Source organism: Cicer arietinum, chromosome 1, assembly GCF_000331145.2.
Source record: "Cicer arietinum cultivar CDC Frontier isolate Library 1 chromosome 1, Cicar.CDCFrontier_v2.0, whole genome shotgun sequence".
Classification (NCBI taxonomy): domain Eukaryota; kingdom Viridiplantae; phylum Streptophyta; class Magnoliopsida; order Fabales; family Fabaceae; genus Cicer; species Cicer arietinum.
The window spans coordinates 3,804,596-3,823,998 of record NC_021160.2 but is presented as its reverse complement, the minus strand read 5'-3'; the positions used below and the strand labels follow the sequence as shown (position 1 = coordinate 3,823,998).

The following is a 19,403-nucleotide window of genomic DNA, read 5'->3' as shown; positions in this document are numbered from 1 at the left end:
GTCTAGTAATGTCGACATTTGTCAGTTGAACTAGGTCTTGCGGGTTATATATCTCTTGTATTTATCAATAACAAATATTTATTTTATATTTTTTTTATGTATTGATAAAAAATATTTGTCCTGTATTTTATTAATATTTATCAAAAACAAAGATTTATCCTATATTTTTTAATATTTATTAATGACAAAGATTTGTCACGTATTTTTTATATACTAGTGATAAATATTTGTTATATTTGTTTATGTATCAATGACAAATATTTATGCCGTGATTTTTATAATTTTCCTTAATAAATATTTGTTACGTATTTTTTATATGCATCAGTTATAAATATTTATCCAATATTTTTATTAATACTTATCAATGAAAAATACTTGTATTGTGTTTTTTCATGTATCAATATCAAATATATATTATGTGAATTTTTCTATTTATCACAGAAAAATAGTTACAATATGTTTTTTATGCATTTATTATAAATATTTATACTGCAATTTTGTTTTTAATATTTATAAATAACAAATGAGTTGAAGAGAGCAACTATCTCTCTTTATAAGTTGAATGAACAAATGATTTTTTATTTATTTAAAAGAATGATAAAGTTATATTGTATTGCATATTACTTTACAATATTATGTGACATTGTTATGTGAAAAGAAGAAGAAGAAAGATCAAACAGAAAGACATAAAAAGAATGAAGAGAAAAATAATGGAGAAATTTGTTCGTGAGCAAGATAATAGTGTTAAAATTTAGAGTTACATTTGTTTTTTCCACAATTTTTAGCATATTGCATATATATATATATATATATATATTTAATTGTTTTTTGTAATTTATTTATTTATTTATTATTGAGACATATTTTTATAATATTAACCACTAAAATATAAATTATTAACCACTTATTTGATATATATTTCATTAACCACTAAAATACTACACCATAATCACTTTAGGTTATTGTGATTTAATGGTTAAATAAATATTCTAATGTGATTAATGTTATGTATTTTAATAATTAATAAAGTATTTAAAATAGTTAATAACATAAATATTATGTATTAAGAAAATGTTTTAAATTTATTTCTTCTTAAATAAAAAAGTTATCACTAAATGTCTATAATTAATTAGATGTACATTTTCAAAAGGAGTCAAAAAAAAAAAAAAAGGAGGAAAGACTATGCACATTAATTAGTCTTTCCCTCCCTTTTTTTTTTTGACTCCTTTTAAAAACGTGCATCTAACTAATTATAGACTAAAAATTTTTTTATTTAAGAAAAAATAAATTATATATATATATATTTACGAAAAGAATATGCACATTATTAAATTGAGTGAACGGCGAAATTTGATTTTTGATACACAAGCATATCATATAATTCTAACCATATCTATTTCTACTTTACATTAAGGTGTAGAATATTGCATTACATCACACACGCGCACTTTGATTCACTACTTTGAGCTTGAGATCTTATTGTAAACAATAGTGATGGCACACAACACTAAGGTGCCTAATTCTTCATCTACAAAATTACAACATGATGAAATTAAAGACAACAAATCCAACCAAAAAGTTCCATTCTACATGCTCTTCACCTTTGCCGATCGTATTGATGTAACATTGATGATCATTGGCATTATCTCTGCCGTGGCTAATGGATTAACACAACCTTTCATCACACTCATTTTTGGAAAACTCATCAACACTTTTGGCTCCACCGTTCCATCACACATTGTCAAACAAGTTTCTAAGGTACATTATATTTGTTGCATGCTTTTAATTAGTTTGGTTTCTCTTTTCTTTACCTTCAATTCAACATTAATTTGATGCAAATGTACAATTTATTTACGTGTATTCTTGCAAGGTTTTTCTGAGGTAAAATAATTATCAAGAACATGAAGCCAAATTCTTGGAACTATAAAGATTAAGTTCTCAATATGTTACCGGATGTGAGATAGATTATAAATTTATAATACTAGTAAGATATATGGGAAAACAAAATTCAAATACTATTATTATATACTAAGTAGGAATCATGAAAATGATAATACTATATAATTAATTATATTTTCATCGAAGCCTTTTGTGTAATTAAAACTAACAACTAACAAGTTAAATCATAGTAAGTAATTAAAACTATTATTATTTTTTTCTCATTTTGACACTCTTATCTAGCGTTACCAAACATTTATGGTGATTTTACACACAGAAAAACATTTATGGTTATATATAATTTTTTTTATTAATCAATATCCATGAACAATCCAAGTCTATTTTAAATGCATACATAGTGAATACATAATCAGTAGCTGTTACAACACTTTATTTTCCTCTGTGACAATTTCACTCAACTAAATTACCAAATTTCACAATATATGATTTACTTTAGCCAGGACTGCTATGTCATGTCTTCACAAAAATGTATTTATACTATTTTATGCTGACATTTGATTAATTATCTATTCAATATAATTTTAGAAAACTTTTCTTTATTTTCGTTGTATCCATCTTCTGTACCTTTGCATGGCATGTATCACACGGTATTTACCATTTACTATACTTCACTAGTACAAATTGAGATTGTATACACTAAATTATTGCATTCTCTAACGCACTTCAATTTTTAGGTATCTTTGTTGTATGTTTACCTAGCTATTGGGTCAGGAATAGCATCATTTCTACGTAAGATTATTCTTGTATTCATTCTGTAGCTGCATTTTAGAACCATAATTAATGTAAAATTCTCATAATAAGGGTCACTTTGTTGCATGCTGCAGAGGTGTCATGTTGGGTGGTGACAGGAGAGAGACAAGCTGCGAGGATTCGTAGCTTGTACTTGAAAACCATATTAAAGCAAGATATTGCATTCTTTGACACTGAAACAAACACAGGAGAGGTGATTGGTAGAATGTCTGGTGACACAATTCTCATTAGAGATGCAATGGGAGAAAAGGTATGCTCCTCTTTTTATGAATACAATCACCTTCAATACTTATTTAGTCCAACCTTCGATAATTATGAATGCACGGGTATTTTACTAGTTATGATTATGACAGGTCGGGAAGTTTGTTCAACTTGCTTCAACTTTTTTGGGTGGATTTGTGATTGCATTTATAAAAGGATGGCGACTAGCTGTAGTTTTACTTGCATGTATACCTTGTGTTGTCATTGCTGGTGGTTTCATTTTCCTGTTGGCTGCTAAAATGTCCAGTCGTGGACAAGCTGCTTATGCAGAAGCAGGAAATGTTGTTGATCAAACAGTCGTAGGGATTAGAACGGTAAGACACTTGCACCAATTTTGAAACATTGAATGATTAATTTGAATTTGCAATTGTATTTTATTCATTGTAATTGACTTCAGTTTGAAAATTGATCAGGTTGCATCTTTTACTGGGGAGAAAAAAGCCATAGAGAATTATAATAGCAAGTTAAAAGTTGCTTACAAGACAATGGTTCAACAAGGGATCATCTCTGGGTTAGGTGTGGGAATTCTTCTCTTGATTGTCTTCTGCACTTATGGCCTTGCCATGTGGTATGGTTCCAAACTAGTTGTTGAGAGAGGATACAATGGTGGAACAATCATAACTGTTATCATAGCTCTTATGACTGGTGGAATGTAAGTGAGATATAAACATTGTTTATCCATAAGATTCAGTTTGTACTTTGTAAACTTTTGATTGGTGTCACAACTGAATTTAATGAATTTTCACTCATTTACAGATCATTGGGTCAGACATCTCCAAGTGTAAATGCATTTGCTGCAGGCCAAGCAGCAGCATATAAAATGTTTGAGACAATTAAAAGAAAGCCTAAAATTGATGCATATGAAACAAGTGGTGTTGTCTTGGAAGACATAAAGGGAGATATTGAACTTAAAGACGTTCACTTTAGATACCCTGCAAGGCCAGATGTGCAGATCTTTGCTGGATTCTCAATGTTTGTTCCAAGTGGTACAACTACTGCTTTGGTGGGTCAAAGTGGAAGTGGAAAGTCAACTGTAATCAATTTATTGGAAAGATTCTATGATCCTGATGCTGGAGAAGTACTTATAGATGGCGTGAACATGAAGAATTTTCAAGTTAGATGGATAAGAGAACAGATTGGACTTGTTGGTCAAGAACCTGTCTTGTTTACAACTACTATCAGAGAGAACATAGCATATGGGAAAGAAGGGGCAACTGATGAGGAGATAACAACTGCAATAACACTTGCCAATGCCAAAAAGTTCATTGACAAGTTGCCTCAGGTGTGTATATAAAAATTGCAAACTTTGACACTAGTGGTTCTTGTTTTAGGCTTGTTTCTTTGAGTAAGTTTGATGGAAGTTTAATAATAATTCGGTGTTGTGTTTGCAGGGTCTGGACACAATGACAGGGCATAATGGGACTCAACTTTCTGGTGGCCAAAAGCAAAGAATTGCAATTGCAAGAGCAATACTGAAGAACCCAAGAATCCTTCTTCTTGATGAAGCAACAAGTGCATTGGATGCTGAGTCTGAACGCGTTGTTCAAGAAGCATTAGAAAAAATTATGTTAAAAAGGACTACTATTGTTGTTGCGCATCGTTTGACAACTATCAGAAATGCTGACACAATAGCAGTGGTTCATCAAGGAAAAATTGTGGAGAGAGGTTGAACATAAGTGAATCTTTTAGTATGAAAGTCCAGTTTTGTAACATCTTGGAATACTGTATTCAATTTTGCATTCTTCCTTTTTTTTTACGTAGGAACTCATAACGAGTTAACCATGGATGCTAATGGTGCTTATTCTCAACTTATTCGTCTTCAAGAAGGAGAAAAAGAAGCTGAAGGTAGCAGAAATATAGATAGTCACAATTTAAATATAGATAGTCACATGGCTGGATCTTCCACTCAGAGAACTTCCTTTGTGAGATCAATAAGCCAAACTTCATCGGCAAGTCTTAGGCATTCCCAATCACTTCGAGGCTTGTCTGCAGAAATAGAATTAACAGATATTAAACAAGGCCAACTTGATAACAAGAGAAAACCCAATAGGGTATCTATAATGCGTTTAGCCAAGTTGAACAAGCCTGAGGTTCCTGTCATGCTGCTTGGAACCATTGCTGCAATAATAAACGGCGTCCTGTTCCCGATGTTCGGCCTCTTGTTTTCATCAGCCATTAGTGTGTTTTACAAACCTCCAGAACAGCAGAGGAAAGAGTCCAGGTTCTGGTCACTTTTATATGTAGGTTTGGGTTTGGTTAGTCTAGTGGTTTTACCACTGCAGAATTACTTATTTGGGATTGCTGGTGGAAAACTTATAGAAAGAATTCGTTCGTTGACATTTGAAAAAATTGTGCACCAAGAAATTAGCTGGTTTGATGAACCTGCAAATTCAAGGTATGTTACAAATGTATTTAACTTCAAGAAAAAATAAAGAAACAATTATCATGTGTTAATTCCTTCTATTCATGAAACTGAAAGAAATGAAATCACCTTGCAGTGGTGCAGTTGGTGCAAGATTATCTACCGACGCTTCAACTGTGAAAGGTCTTGTTGGTGACACCTTGGCCCTAATTGTGCAGAACATATCAACGCTCACAACTGGTCTAGTTATAGCGTTCACTGCTAATTGGATTCTTGCTTTTGTAGTTTTGATTGTGTCACCTATGGTCCTTATTCAAGGTTTACTTCAGATGAAGTTTCTTAAAGGATTCAGTGCAGATGCCAAGGTAAGTCTTACTAGCAGCTTTGTCAATTACATTGAGGAAATTATACATTGCGGAAATCATGAGAATCTTTTATCTGTATAGGTGATGTATGAAGAGGCAAGTCAGGTGGCAAGTGATGCTGTTAGCAGCATCAGAACTGTTGCATCATTTTGTGCAGAACCAAAGGTGATGGACATGTATAGGAAAAAGTGTTTAGGACCACAGAATCACGGTGTTCGCTTGGGGCTTGTTAGTGGTGTAGGATTTGGTTTCTCTTTTTTAGCTCTATATTGCACAAATGCTTTCACTTTCTACATAGGATCTGTTTTAGTGCAACACGGGAAAGCAACTTTTCCAGAGGTTTTAAGGGTACAGCAATCACTCAATCAACTTAGCATCTTCTAAATTACATGATGATTCTTTTATATGGTTCTTACAAGATAAATTTATGCAGGTTTTCTTTTGTTTAACAATGACAGCAATGGCCGTTTCCCAGTCTAGTGCATTGGCACCAGACACTAACAAGGCCAAAGATTCTACAGCTTCAATATTTGAAATTCTTGACAGTGACCCTACTATTGACTCCAGTAGCAATGAGGGTGTAACATTAGAAACAGTTACAGGTGATATTGAACTTCAACATGTCAACTTTAATTACCCAACAAGGCCTCACATTCAAATTTTCAAAGATTTAAGCATAAGCATCCCATCTGCAAAGGTACTATTTTGGTTGTACGAATCAGTCTATTTAGAATATGTAATAGTGTATTTAAATTTATGATCTATTCTTCTGTAGACTGTTGCATTAGTCGGAGAAAGTGGCAGTGGAAAATCAACAGTTATAAACCTGTTAGAGAGATTTTATGACCCTGATTTTGGACATGTATTATTAGATGGAGTGGATATTAAAAAGTTAAGACTAAGCTGGCTGAGGCAACAAATGGGTTTGGTTGGTCAAGAGCCTATTCTTTTCAACGAAAGCATTCGTGCCAACATAGCTTATGGCAAAGAAGGAGGTGCTTCAGAGGATGAAATCATTGCAGCAGCCCAAGCAGCCAATGCACACAGCTTCATAAGTTCTCTTCCAAATGGTTATGAAACATCTGTTGGAGAAAGAGGCACACAACTATCCGGAGGACAAAAGCAGCGTATAGCTATTGCAAGAGCCTTGCTGAAAAATCCAAAAATACTTTTGCTTGATGAGGCAACAAGTGCACTTGATGCTGAGTCGGAGCGTATAGTTCAAGAGGCACTAGATAGAGTGAGTGTGAACAGAACAACTGTGGTGGTGGCTCATCGTCTTACGACAATTCGAGGGGCTGATACTATAGCAGTAATTAAAAATGGTGTGGTTGCTGAAAAGGGAAGACATGATGTGTTGGTGAAGATTACTGATGGGATTTATGCTTCATTAGTAGCTCTTCATTCAAGTGCATCCTAAGATTTTTCTTCTTCTTCTTCTTCTTCTCTGTTGTTGATCTTGTAAATTTTCATTAATTAGTTCTTATTTGCTAGTTTCTTGTTACTTTTCCCTACTGAATTTGTTAATAGATTTTGTGGTTAAGCAAAAGGGTTTGTTTGACACACATTGCATGATGAGATGAATGGGAATTGGTTAAACTGATTTTGTTGTTTCTATCATTTCTAATTTCTTCCAGTTGTAAAAAGATATTGATTTTAATATTGAGAATTCAATTGGCGAATATGACATCATGAAATTTTGATAGCATTTTAAACTTGACTTTGCAAAAATCCTTAATCGTATAATAAGAGTACCTTAATAAATAATAATGGGAGGAAAACTGCGCAAAGCTGTGTGGGGTCCAACAGTGAATTCCAACATGGGGGTGCCGTTTGAAGTAGAAGAAGAAAGAGACGATGAAAAGATATATGAATATGGGGACGAGGTGGTTAGTCAGGGCAAATAAGGCATATTGGAATATCAAAGATTTTTTATTTTATAAGCTGGATGGTTAGTCCTACTTAGAGCATACAAAATTTCAGAGGATACAAGCTAGTATCACTATCCATTTATATGTGAAATATTTCCAAATAACTAAAAGCAAATATGTATAAATAAATGTATGTTTCCTAAGCTTGACCTTAATTTATGTCATCTACATGCATATGCACATGCACATGGACATTTTATTTTTGTTTCTATGAAGCACTAATATGGAGAGCAACCAATGAAGCATAAACTCCACCATCAATCTTCATCAACAAATCATGCCTACCTTTCTCAGCAATCAAACCATTTTTCACTACAGCTATGATATCAGCACCTTTAATTGTTGCAAGCCTGTGAGCCACCACAACAGTAGTTCTATTCATACTAACTCTATCTAAAGCCTCTTGAACTATCCTCTCTGACTCAGCATCAAGTGCACTTGTTGCCTCATCAAGCAAAAGTATTTTTGGATCTTTCAATATTGCTCTTGCAATTGCTATTCGTTGCTTTTGTCCACCTGACAATTGTGTACCTCTTTCGCCCACCGATGTTTCATACCCATTTGGAAGAGAACTTATGAAGTTGTGTGCATTAGCTGCTTTTGCTGCTGAAATTATCTCATCTTCTGTTGCACCTCCTTCTTTGCCATAAGCTATGTTGGCATGTATGCTTTCATTGAAAAGTATAGGCTCTTGACCAACCAAACCCATTTGCTGCCTTAACCAACTTAGTCTAAACTTTTTAACATTCACTCCATCTAGTACTATATGTCCAGAATCAGGGTTATAAAATCTCTCTAAGAGATTTATAACTGTTGATTTTCCACTTCCACTTTCTCCAACCAAGGCGACAGTCTACAAAAAAGAAATATCAGGGATGTAATTCATTATTGGTTTTTCGTACCTGCAAATATACTACTTTATTTATTTATTTTAGTCCCAGTAAAAATTTGTTCATTTTAGAATTAGTACTGTAATTTGTGTCTAATATTTTAATGTTAGTCCTTATGAAGCTCACATTGAAGGTACTAAAATCAAATATTCTACATATACTATACAGACTAATTCCAACATACATAGATTTTACAAGGACTAAAACAAAACAACAAGGACCAAAAATAAAAAAGTGGTTTATGTGCAAAGATTAATAACAATAAGAAAATTACAGAGACTAAAAGCAAAAAGTAATATATTAACGTATTTAAAGCTTAATTATCTCATATTATCAAATGAGTATATTTTGTACAATTATGAGATTACTAAAGTTGTTATGTATTACCTTTCCAGCCGGGATGCAAAGACACAAATCTTTGAAAATTTGAATATTAGGCCTTGTTGGGTATCTAAAGCTGATTTCTTGAAGTTCAATATCACCTTTCACAGTTTCTAGTGTCATACCCTCATTACTACTTGAGTCAATGGATGGTTTGCTATCAAGAATTTCAAATATTGAAGCTGCAGAATCTCTAGCCTTGTTAGTATCTGGTGCTAAAGCACTAGTCTGAGAAACACCTATTGCTGTAACTGTTAAACAAAAAAAAACCTGCAAAAAACTTATAGTTAAGAACTAATTAAGAAGAAACACCAAATAAAAGAGTAAATAGTTATTTTGATTACTAAATGTGTGAGACGGTGTCACTATATTTCTTGGATGTATCAAAATTACAAATAAATCCTCGAGTATGTCTTCTGTTAGTAATTTTATTGTCCAAATTGACTAACAAATGACCCATCTGAGAATCAAACTAACAAACAAAAGACATGTACGAGGATCAAATTGACTAATAAAAGATACATTCAGATATGTTTTTGTAATTTTGATATATTTAGGGACTATAGTAACGACTCACAAATTCAAAGATCAAAACGGCTATTTTCTCAAAATAAAAGAGGAGTATAAAGGGTCGTACCTTGAAAACCTCTCCAAAAGTTGCTTTTCCGTGTTGCACAAGAATTGATCCTATGTAGAAACAGAAAGCATTTGTGCAGTATAGAGCAAAGAAAGAGAAACCTAATCCTATACCACTAACAAGTCCCAACCTAACACCTTGTTTTTCTGGTGCTGAACATTTCTTCTGATACATATCCATCACCTTCTGTTCAGCACAAAATGATGCAACTGTTCTGATGCTACCAACAGCATCATTTGCTATTTGACTTGCCTCTTCATACTTCACCTATAAAAAAAAAGGCTCTTGTTATATCCACAAATATATAAGTATAATGTTGCCAAAGAGTAGCTCAACCTCAAGTTTGAGAATCCGGTTCAGGGTTCAAACACTGGCTACTAACATAACATACTAACAACGAACACTTGTTTATAAAAAAACAATATATAAGTATACTTTCTATTGATGGAATCGACGAAAAAATTGTTCATTAGGCCAACCTTTGCATCAGAACTGAATCCTTTGAGAAACTTTGTTTGAATGTATCCTTGTATGAGCAACAAGGGTGACACAGCTAGAATCACAAAAGATAGGATCCAATTAGCACTAAATGCTATAACTAGTCCTGCTGTGACTGTTGCTATGTTTTGCACAATGAGGGCCAATGTATCACCAACAAGAGTTCTCACAGTTGAAGCATCAGTAGATAACCTTGCACTAACTGCACCACTGCAAGAGATATTCAATTCTTGTAGTCAGTTATATATGAGTTCAAAGAAATAACATGTGACAATGAATAACATCATAAAAAATAACACACCTTGAATTTGAAGAATGATCAAACCAACTGATTTCTTGGTGCACAACCTTTTGAAATGTCAATGAACGAATTCTTTCTATAAGTTTTCCACCAGCAATCCCAAATAAGTAGTTCTGCATTGGTATAGCCACAAGGGTAATACAACCCAAACCAAAAATTAAAAGTGACCAAAACTCAGAATCTTTTCTAAGTTCCTCAGGAGGTTTATAGAATGTATTAATAGCTGATGAAAGCAAGAGTCCAAATGTAGGAAGAATAACACCATGTATTGCTGCAGCAATTGATCCAAGTAGTAAAACAGGAACCTCGGGTTTGTTCAACTTGGCCAAACGTTTAACAGAAACTTTTTGGTGCTTCACATTATCAAGTTCACTATTTTCAACATCCTTATTAGCTCCTTCTTCATATTCATGTGCAGCAATTTGATAAGGAAAACTTCGGCCTAGTGAAAGAGAGTGTCTACTTCCTGATGAACCTTGACTTATTGATTTAGTCAAAGTACTATCTAAGTTGAAGCTGTTCTTTGACTTGTCTGTTTCAGAATGGCTTCTTTCTGTCTCCTTGGCTCCTTCTTGTAGACTAATAAGCTGAGAATAAGCACCACAAGGGTCCTTGATTAACTCATCATGAGTACCTATACATAAAGAAAAAAATGCAAAATTGAATACTACATTTGGTTTAATTTAAGTATAACATTTTATGGGAAAAAATGTTTTAAAAACTAAATCAGACATCGAACCAGCGAAACTTTCAAGTAATTGTTTAAAACAGCTCGAATCTGGACAAAACCGTGGTCGGACTGTTCAACTAACCGAACTGTAGATAGTGTCACAGTTCAACCGGTTGAACCGTGCAATTCGATTTTTAAAATATTAGAAAAAAGATATATGTACAGACTATACATGACACTGAATATATTTATCATATCTATTATTATATTATTGATAAAAACAACTAAAATGGTTCAATTTTATTACCTTTTTCCACAATTTTTCCCTGATGAACCACTGCTATGATGTCAGCATTTCTAATAGTTGTTAAACGATGTGCAACAACAACAGTAGTCCTTTGTGACATAACTTTTTCCAATGCTTCTTGAACAACTCGTTCAGATTCAGCATCCAATGCACTTGTTGCTTCATCAAGAAGAAGGATTCTTGGGTTCTTCAATATTGCCCTTGCAATTGCAATTCTTTGTTTTTGTCCACCTGAAAGTTGAGTTCCATGACCTCCTACCATTGTATCAAGACCCTGCAAACATAAATGTAAATTCATTAGCTTCAAGTGGGAAAACACTTGAGCGTAGCATAGCAAGTGTAGCTGAAAGTGTAACGAGCAGAGCGCACCACTGACAAGTTCAAGCATTGCTTGGACTTGTTACATGTTTCTCATTGCTAAGAAGTACTTGTACCCTCAGCCCGTTAAGATGTGAAAGACATACGGTTACTTTCAAAGTGGCTTGATATTTTCTAAAGGGGTACAGTTCAGAGATAATCTTGTAAATTGAACCACAGTAGTTAAACTAAGTTTTGTACTATGTAACCCTAATTCATTGCATATTAGAAAAACTTCAGCAGTCACTCTACTAACGGATACGTAGGTACAATTGACTGAATTTTGTGATCAATTGTTGTGTTCTTGCATGTTTATCGTCTTACTTTGGAACTGGCTTTGCTATTCTAACAATATTTATATATGGATCACTTGTGTAACATAAGAGTGTCTACATTTATATCATGAGCAAAAGAATGTGTTATACCTGAGGGAGCTTATCAATGAATTTTTTGGCATTGGCAAGTGTTATTGCAGTTGTTATCTCTTCATCAGTTGCTCCTTCTTTTCCGTATGATATGTTCTCCTTGATACTAGCAGTAAACAAGACAGGTTCTTGACCAACAAGTCCAATCTGTTCTCTTATCCATCTAACTTGAAAATTCTTCATGTTGACACCATCTATAAGTACTTCTCCAGCTTCAGGATCATAGAATCTTTCTAACAAACTAATTATAGTCGATTTTCCACTACCACTTTGACCAACTAAAGCAGCAGTTGTGCCACTGGGAATATAGAATGAGAATCCAGCAAAGATCTGCACATCTGGCCTTGCAGGGTATCTAAAGTAAACATCTTTGAGTTCAATATTTCCCTTTACGTCTTCCAAGACAACACCGTTTGTGTCATAAGCATTAATTTTTGGTTTTCTTTTAATTGTCTCAAACATTTTATATGCTGCTACTTGGCCTGTTGTAAATGCATTTAGGCATGGTGTTGTTTGACCAAGGGACCTAAGTTAATATATGATAATGAGACTAATACCTTCAATACAATCAAATCATGATGAGCAAATTCAAACATAAAAACGAGTAAATATACTAGTTGGTACTTGAAATTGTAGGGTCATATGATTGTATCAACTAGTCCACTCTAGCATTGCAATATGTTAATCAAGTCCGTCGTTGTGTCTGAATCTGCTATCAAATGGATTCATGATATTATTCACTTATTTTCAAATCATTCATGATATTACCAACTTAATGTCATTCTAGTCCCTATAGAATTGGCAGTTTCATAATTGTGCAGATTTGATGATATCTGTAATTATGTAATTATTCTCATAATTAATTAGTTAGCCGTTATAGTAAGACCCATATCATTATGTAACAATATTATTTAAATGAGAGTTCTCCAATGGAAATGACACAGTTTACAAATTAAAAATTCTGAGTTTGACATGGTATCAAACTAGGTTGCGATCCAAATCAGATTTCTCTGTTATTTGCGATCAAATCTTGAGTTCCTCGATTTTTTCTTCTTCTTGAAATCATAGTTTTTTCTTGAAATCTTAGTTTTTCGCCACCGACGATCATAATTTCGCTGTTGTTTCTACATTCTCTGTTTTCACGTCTCCTAAGTTCTCTTCATTTGTTTCCCTCGGCATCATGTTCACCGACAAGCATGGTATCCTTTTCGTGCATCTTAATGGAAAAAACTACTCTACATGGGCGATTTTTGTCAAAGGAAAATAGCATTGGGGTCATGTCAATGGAAGCGATTATGCCCCTGAGAAGACGCAGAAGGATGCCTATGCCAAATGAGAAGTCAAAGCACAAGTCATAGCATGGATCATAGGTTCTGTTGATCCTAATATCGTTCTCAATCTCCGACCTTTCGCTACGGCAACAAAGATGAGGGACTACTTGAAGAAAATATACAGCCAAGACAATGCTGCTCGGCGGTTCCAGCTTGAACATGAAATCGCAATTTTTCAACAGGAAAGTCTTTCCATTTCTGAGTTTTATTCTCATTTTATGAATCTTTGGGTTGAATACACTAACATTGTCTATAAAGATTTGTCAAGTCAAGGGCAAACTACTGTGCAAAAAGTTCACGAGATTACCAAACGCGATCAATTTTTGATGAAATTGAGATCTGATTTCGAGGGACTAAGGTCCAATCTCATGAACCGAGCTACTGCCCCATCCTTGGATACTTGTCTCAATGAGCTGCTTCGTGAGGAACAACGTCTTCTCACTCAGACAACCATGGAACAACAAAATGTTGTTTCTCTCCCTGTGGCATATGTGGTACAAGGCCGACCTCGTGGGCGAGACATGAGCACTGTCCAATTTTGCTTCCAACTGTCCTAAAAAGTTCTGTAATTATTGCAAAAAGGATGGTCATATCATTAAAGAATGTCCGACCAGACCACCAAAGAAAACTGCAACAGCCTTCACTGCATCTGTTGGTCCTTCTACAGCTCCCATTTCTGTGAACCAGAATCCGCATTCCACCATTCCAGCCTTAACCCCTGAAATGGTTCAACAAATGATCATTTCAACATTTTCTGCTTTGAGTCTTTCAGGTAACGTTACTTCCGCTGATTCTCCTTGGTATTTTGACTCAGGGGCATCTAATCATATGACCAACAATGTTGCTGCTCTAACCAATGTTACAAGTTACTCTGGTAATCTTTAAATACAAAGTGCTGATGAAAACAGTTTGCCTATTATAGAAATTGGTGATATTTCTTCATCTCTCACCAGTTTTTATGTTTCCTCTGGTCTTACTAGTAATCTTATTTTAGTTGGTCAATTAATTGACAATGATTGTAGAGTTGAATTCTCAAAATCTGGTTGTCTTCAGGGAAGATGATCGCGACGGGGCCTAAAGTTGGACGTATTTTTCCTCTTTATTCACTGAAGTCCCTATGTTCTTTTATGTCTTTTATTTCTTGTAATTCTGCAATTGTTGATTTTCAAACATGGCATAAGCATCTTGGTCACCCAAACTCAAATGTCCTTTATGACTTGATGAAATCTGCAGTTCTTGGCAATAAAAATTCCCTATCTCTTAGGGCTATTCAATTTGATTGCATTTCTTGTAAACTTGGTAAAAGTAAAATTCTACCATTTCCAATTCATCAAACAAAATGTAAATCAACCTTTTGACATGATCCATAGTGATTTATGGGGAATAGCACCTGTTATATCTCATACTCGTTATACGTACTTTATCACTTTTATTGATGACTATAGTCGTTTTACATGGGTTTATTTTTTACGCTCTAAGGCTGAAGCATTTTCTGCATTTAAATTTTTTTATGCCTACGTTCAGACTCAATTATCATCTACCATTAAAATTTTGCGTTCTGACAATGGGGGAGAATACACATTTTCTTTATTTCAAGAGTTCTTGCAGACAAATGGCATTATATCACAAAGGTCATGCCCTTTTACACCCCAACAAAACAGGGTAGCAAAAAGAAAAAACCACCATCTCTTGGATGTTGTCTGTACTCTCATGTTGGACTCCTTTGTACCCTCTCAATTCTGGTGTGAAGCTCTCTCCACCGCTGTCCATCTTATTAATCGGCTTCCCTCTCAAGCCTTAAACAATGATTCTCCATTTTTAAGGTAATATGGACAACAACTATCTTATAGCAATCTTCGTACCTTTGGTTGTGTCTGTTATGTTCATCTTTATCCCCAAGAACGCACTAAGCTTACAACTCAATCTGTTAAATGTGTTTTTCTTGGTTACTCAAGCCACCAAAAAGGTTTTATATGCTATGATCCTAATCTCAATAGGATACGGATTTCTAGAAATGTTATTTTTCAAGAAAATGCATTTTTTTTTGCTAACCAAGATACTTATTCTCCTACATCCACATCTATTTTGCCTCTATTTTCTAACAATTCTGCAGGAGAATCAGCACCTAAACCCCTTTTGGTGTACCAAAGACGTCCGGAACCTCCACGGCCTCCTCCCGATCATTCTCTGGCTGCTGATCCGATACTTTAACAAGAACAAGTAGCATTACGGCAGTACTCGCACTCGTAATCCTCCAAAAAAGTATGATCCATCTTCACCTTTATATTTGACAACAACTTTAGCTTCTGTTTCTATCCCTTCCTCATATAAACAGGCTATGGAGCATAAATGTTGGCAAGATGCTATAGAGGCAGAACTTCTAGCACTAGAAGAGAATCAAACATGGGATGTTGTTCCTTGTCCCTCATTTGTTAAACCTCTTGGCAGCAAATTTATATTCACTATAAAGCTTCGTTCAGATGGATCCATAGATCGCTACAAGGCTCGGTTAGTGGTTCTTGGAAATAAGCAAGAATTTGGCCTCGATTATGATGAGACATTTGCACACGTGACCAAAATGACTACAGTGCGCATTACTCTAGCCATTGCTGCATCTAAATCTTGGCAAATACACCAGCTAGATGTTAAGAACGCCTTTATTCATGGTGACCTCAAGGAGGAAGTTTACATCAAACTTCCTACTGATATGACCTCCACTCTATCTAATAATGTTTGCAAACTAAAACGTTCTTTGTATGGGTTAAAACAGGCACCAAAAGTGTGGTTTGAGAAGTTTAGAACAACACTTCTTGGCTTTTCCTTCATCCAAAGAAACTATAATCCATCTCTATTTGCACAACGAACATCAAAAGGGATTGTGATACTCCTTGTTTATGTGGATAACATTGTCATCACCGGTTCAGATCAAGAGGCAATCCATACAATCCAACAATTGTTGCATTCCACTTTCCACATGAAAGATCTTGGACAGTTCACTTACTTCTTGGGCTTAGAAGTACACTTCCAACCAAAAGGCATATTTGTTACTCAACACAAATATATTCAAGATTTAATTCATCTAGTCGGTCTTATCAACGCCGCTGCTGTTGAAACTCCCATGGAAGTTAATATCAAGTTAAGACGGGATGAAGGTGAACTCATGACAGATCCCACGTTATATCCGAAGTTGGTTGGCAATCTTATCTATCTTACCATTACAAGACCCGATATCTCTTTTGCTGTCCATACAGTCAGTAGATTCATGCAAAATCCTAGACATTTGCATCTTTCAGCTGTACATCGAATCATCAAATACTTATTTGGTACTCCTAGTCGCGGTCTCTTATTCCCTAATGGTTCAACAATACAACTTCAAGCATACAGTGATGTTGATTGGGCTGGCTGCCCAGACACAAGAAAATCTACGACCAGTTGGTGCATGTTTTTAGGTGATGTCCCTATCTCTTGGAAGTGCAAGAAACAAGATTCTGTATCTAAATCCTCTACTGAAGCAGAATACCGTTCCATGTCTGCAGCATGCTCGGAAATTATTTGGTTGCGTGGCCTTCTTTCGGAACTTGGTTTTTCACAAACAAAATCAACTCCATTGCATGCTGAAAATACAAGTGTCATACAAATTGCAGCAAATCCAGTATACCATGAAAGAACAAAGCACATAGAAGTCGATTGTCATTCAATTAAGGAAGCCTATGACCGCAAAATTATTACTCTTCCTCGTGTCTCAACATCAATTCAGTTGGCTGATGTCCTCGCCAAGTCATTAACACGTCAACGGCGTAATTTTCTAATCAACAAATTGATGCTTATATACTCACCAGCATCAAGTTGAGGGGGATGTCAATAGAATTGACAGTTTCGTAATCATTAATTGTACAGATTTAATGATATTTGTAATTATTATCATAATTAATTAGTTAGCCGTTATAGTAAAATTTTATTATGCAATTATATTTGATATTTTATTATGTAATTATTTTATTATGCAATTATATTTGATATTTTATTATGTAATTATTCTCATAACGGAGGGATGAGTTTTATTAAAATTTTGAAATTTCAGGAATCATGTTGAAATATAGATGAGGTGAAGGACTAGATTGATGCAGTTCTACATTTTCAAGTACGAATACTCATAAAAATATCTACTCTACATACTCAAAAACAATCATCGCACACTTACATTCCACCACTTATGATTATATTGAAGACATTTCCACCATCATATCCTTTCTCAATGATCAGCTTGGAACCATACCACATAGCAAGTGCATAGGTGCTAAAGACAATAAGCAAAAGTATTCCCATTCCTGTCCCTGATGCCAACCCTTGTTGAACTGTAGTATTGTAAGCAATTCTTAACTTGTTATGATACTTTTCAATTGCATTTTTCTCACCAGTAAAAGAAGCAACCTGTTTAAATATCAGAAATATGCATGTCAAGGACTATGCTAAGTTTTCTACAACAAATGATGTAATGTTTTTTGTTGTTGTTGTCTTACTGTTCTAATGGCTCCAACTGTTTGTTCTACGACAACTCCAGCTTCTGAATAAGCAGTTTGTCCACGACTCGACATTTTAGCCATCATCATTGACATAAATCCACCAACAATGACAATACAAGGAATGCATGCAAGCAAAACAAGACTGAGTTCCCACCCTTTTGTAAAGGCAATTACAAAACCACCCAAAAAAGATGAAATAAGTTGTATAAACTTCCCAACCTGCCATATGGAAATTATAAAATATCATATGTATAATTCTTTGGAGAACATGATACATGCATTGTGTTAACTTGTCATACAAGAAAAAAGCTTACCTTTTCTCCCATGGCATCTTGAATGAGAATGGTATCACCAGACATTCTCCCAATAACCTCTCCACTTGTTGCTTCAGTGTCAAAGTAGGCAATGTCTTGCTTTAATATGGTTTTCAAGTACAAGCCACGAATCCTTGCAGCTTGTCTTTCTCCAGTCACCATCCAACATGTTACCTCTGCAACATCAAACAAAAAAATTACCCTCATATCAGTATTCTTCAATTATAATGCCCTTTTATCCATCAAGCACTCACACACACAGATATTGGACACGATACTGACAACGACATGTAGACACCAATAATAATTTAAAAAATGAGGTGATTGAATTTTAATGTAAATAAATGTGTTGGAGTCAAACCCTAACATGTCGGACATCGGATACGCCTTCAATAAGGTGTTGCTTAATCTTTAACAAATAATTAAGCAAAAAAGAGGAGAGAGAAAAGTGTGATCTTACGTAGAAATGATGCTATTCCAGATCCAACACCCAAGTAAATAAATAATAATGCAACCTGAAATTCAAAGTATATATATATATAAATATATAAGTTAATTTGCATGCATGCACATTAATGTGTTAATATGCAAAGTTAGCTACAAAAGTTATATTATAAATTAATTAATACCTTAGAAACTTCATTGACAATGTGTGATGGATCAGTGGAACCAAAAGTAGTGATGAGTTTTCCAAAAATGAGAGCCATGAGAGGCTGAGACAAACCATTAGCCATGGCACAAATGACACCAATGATCATCAATGTTACATCAACACGATCCGCAAAATTGAAGAGCTTGTAAAAAGGAACCTTTTCATCAACTTTGAGTTTACGTTCTTCATCTTGTGACTCTGTTTTTTGTGCCATGGCTAAAGGTTTTTGGCTTGGAGGAGACCTAACCCTCCCTCACGTATTGAAAAAAAAAACCAAAGAGATTCTATTTAATGTAATGCTCCTTTTCTAGGGAAAAAAAATATATATATGTATTTGTTTGACTTTCTAGAATTACTAATAATATTTCATTGCCACGCTTATGTTTAATTTACTGCAAATCCTGCAATTCTATTTTCAACACCAATTAATGTTTGGATTCACTTTTCTAATATATAGTTCGATTTTTACATATTTAAAATAGATTCTAA

The 19,403-nt window shown here is 34.4% G+C and overlaps 2 protein-coding genes across 3 annotated transcripts; one reads left to right on the top strand and one right to left on the bottom strand.

The window, feature by feature from the left end:
- Positions 1-1,453: 1,453 nt before the first annotated feature.
- On the top strand, positions 1,454-7,326 carry LOC101499812 (ABC transporter B family member 9-like). Of its 2 annotated transcripts, none has more exons than XM_027332060.2 (12): positions 1,454-1,758; positions 2,634-2,688; positions 2,784-2,959; positions 3,063-3,284; positions 3,384-3,622; positions 3,727-4,252; positions 4,362-4,635; positions 4,732-5,365; positions 5,469-5,697; positions 5,779-6,045; positions 6,131-6,418; positions 6,473-7,326. In XM_027332060.2, the coding sequence occupies exons 1-12, from the start codon at positions 1,495-1,497 to the stop codon at positions 7,115-7,117; spliced, it is 3,819 nt and encodes a 1,272-aa protein (XP_027187861.1). In that variant the 5' UTR covers positions 1,454-1,494; the 3' UTR covers positions 7,118-7,326. The 2 variants fall into 2 exon arrangements, with proteins under 2 accessions (XP_027187861.1, XP_073220928.1); XM_073364827.1 differs by having other exon boundaries at positions 2,634-2,713; positions 2,761-2,959; positions 6,131-6,394.
- Positions 7,327-7,608: 282 nt separating this feature from the next.
- Positions 7,609-19,180, bottom strand: LOC101499513 (ABC transporter B family member 9-like). Its single transcript, XM_004485917.4, has 12 exons — positions 18,892-19,180; positions 18,723-18,777; positions 18,263-18,438; positions 17,946-18,167; positions 17,627-17,856; positions 12,095-12,620; positions 11,313-11,586; positions 10,336-10,969; positions 10,016-10,244; positions 9,537-9,803; positions 8,906-9,169; positions 7,609-8,481 (listed from the first exon to the last, which is right to left on the bottom strand). The coding sequence occupies exons 1-12, from the start codon at positions 19,126-19,128 to the stop codon at positions 7,837-7,839; spliced, it is 3,759 nt and encodes a 1,252-aa protein (XP_004485974.1). The 5' UTR covers positions 19,129-19,180; the 3' UTR covers positions 7,609-7,836.
- Between the last annotated feature and the right edge of the window lie 223 nt (positions 19,181-19,403).

Excerpts from the sequence above, each read along its gene's own strand:
- LOC101499812 (XM_073364827.1), top strand. The coding sequence starts at position 1,495 with ATGGCACACAACACTAAGGTGCCTAATTCTTCATCTACAAAATTACAA. Across the intron at positions 2,960-3,062 it reads GAGATGCAATGGGAGAAAAG|GTCGGGAAGTTTGTTCAACT; the intron begins GTATGCTCCTCT and ends TGATTATGACAG. Across the intron at positions 3,285-3,383 it reads CAGTCGTAGGGATTAGAACG|GTTGCATCTTTTACTGGGGA; the intron begins GTAAGACACTTG and ends AAAATTGATCAG.
- LOC101499513 (XM_004485917.4), bottom strand. The coding sequence starts at position 19,128 with ATGGCACAAAAAACAGAGTCACAAGATGAAGAACGTAAACTCAAAGTT. Across the intron at positions 18,168-18,262 it reads AAGATGCCATGGGAGAAAAG|GTTGGGAAGTTTATACAACT; the intron begins GTAAGCTTTTTT and ends TCCATATGGCAG. Across the intron at positions 10,245-10,335 it reads GATCATTCTTCAAATTCAAG|TGGTGCAGTTAGTGCAAGGT; the intron begins GTGTGTTATTTT and ends TATCTCTTGCAG.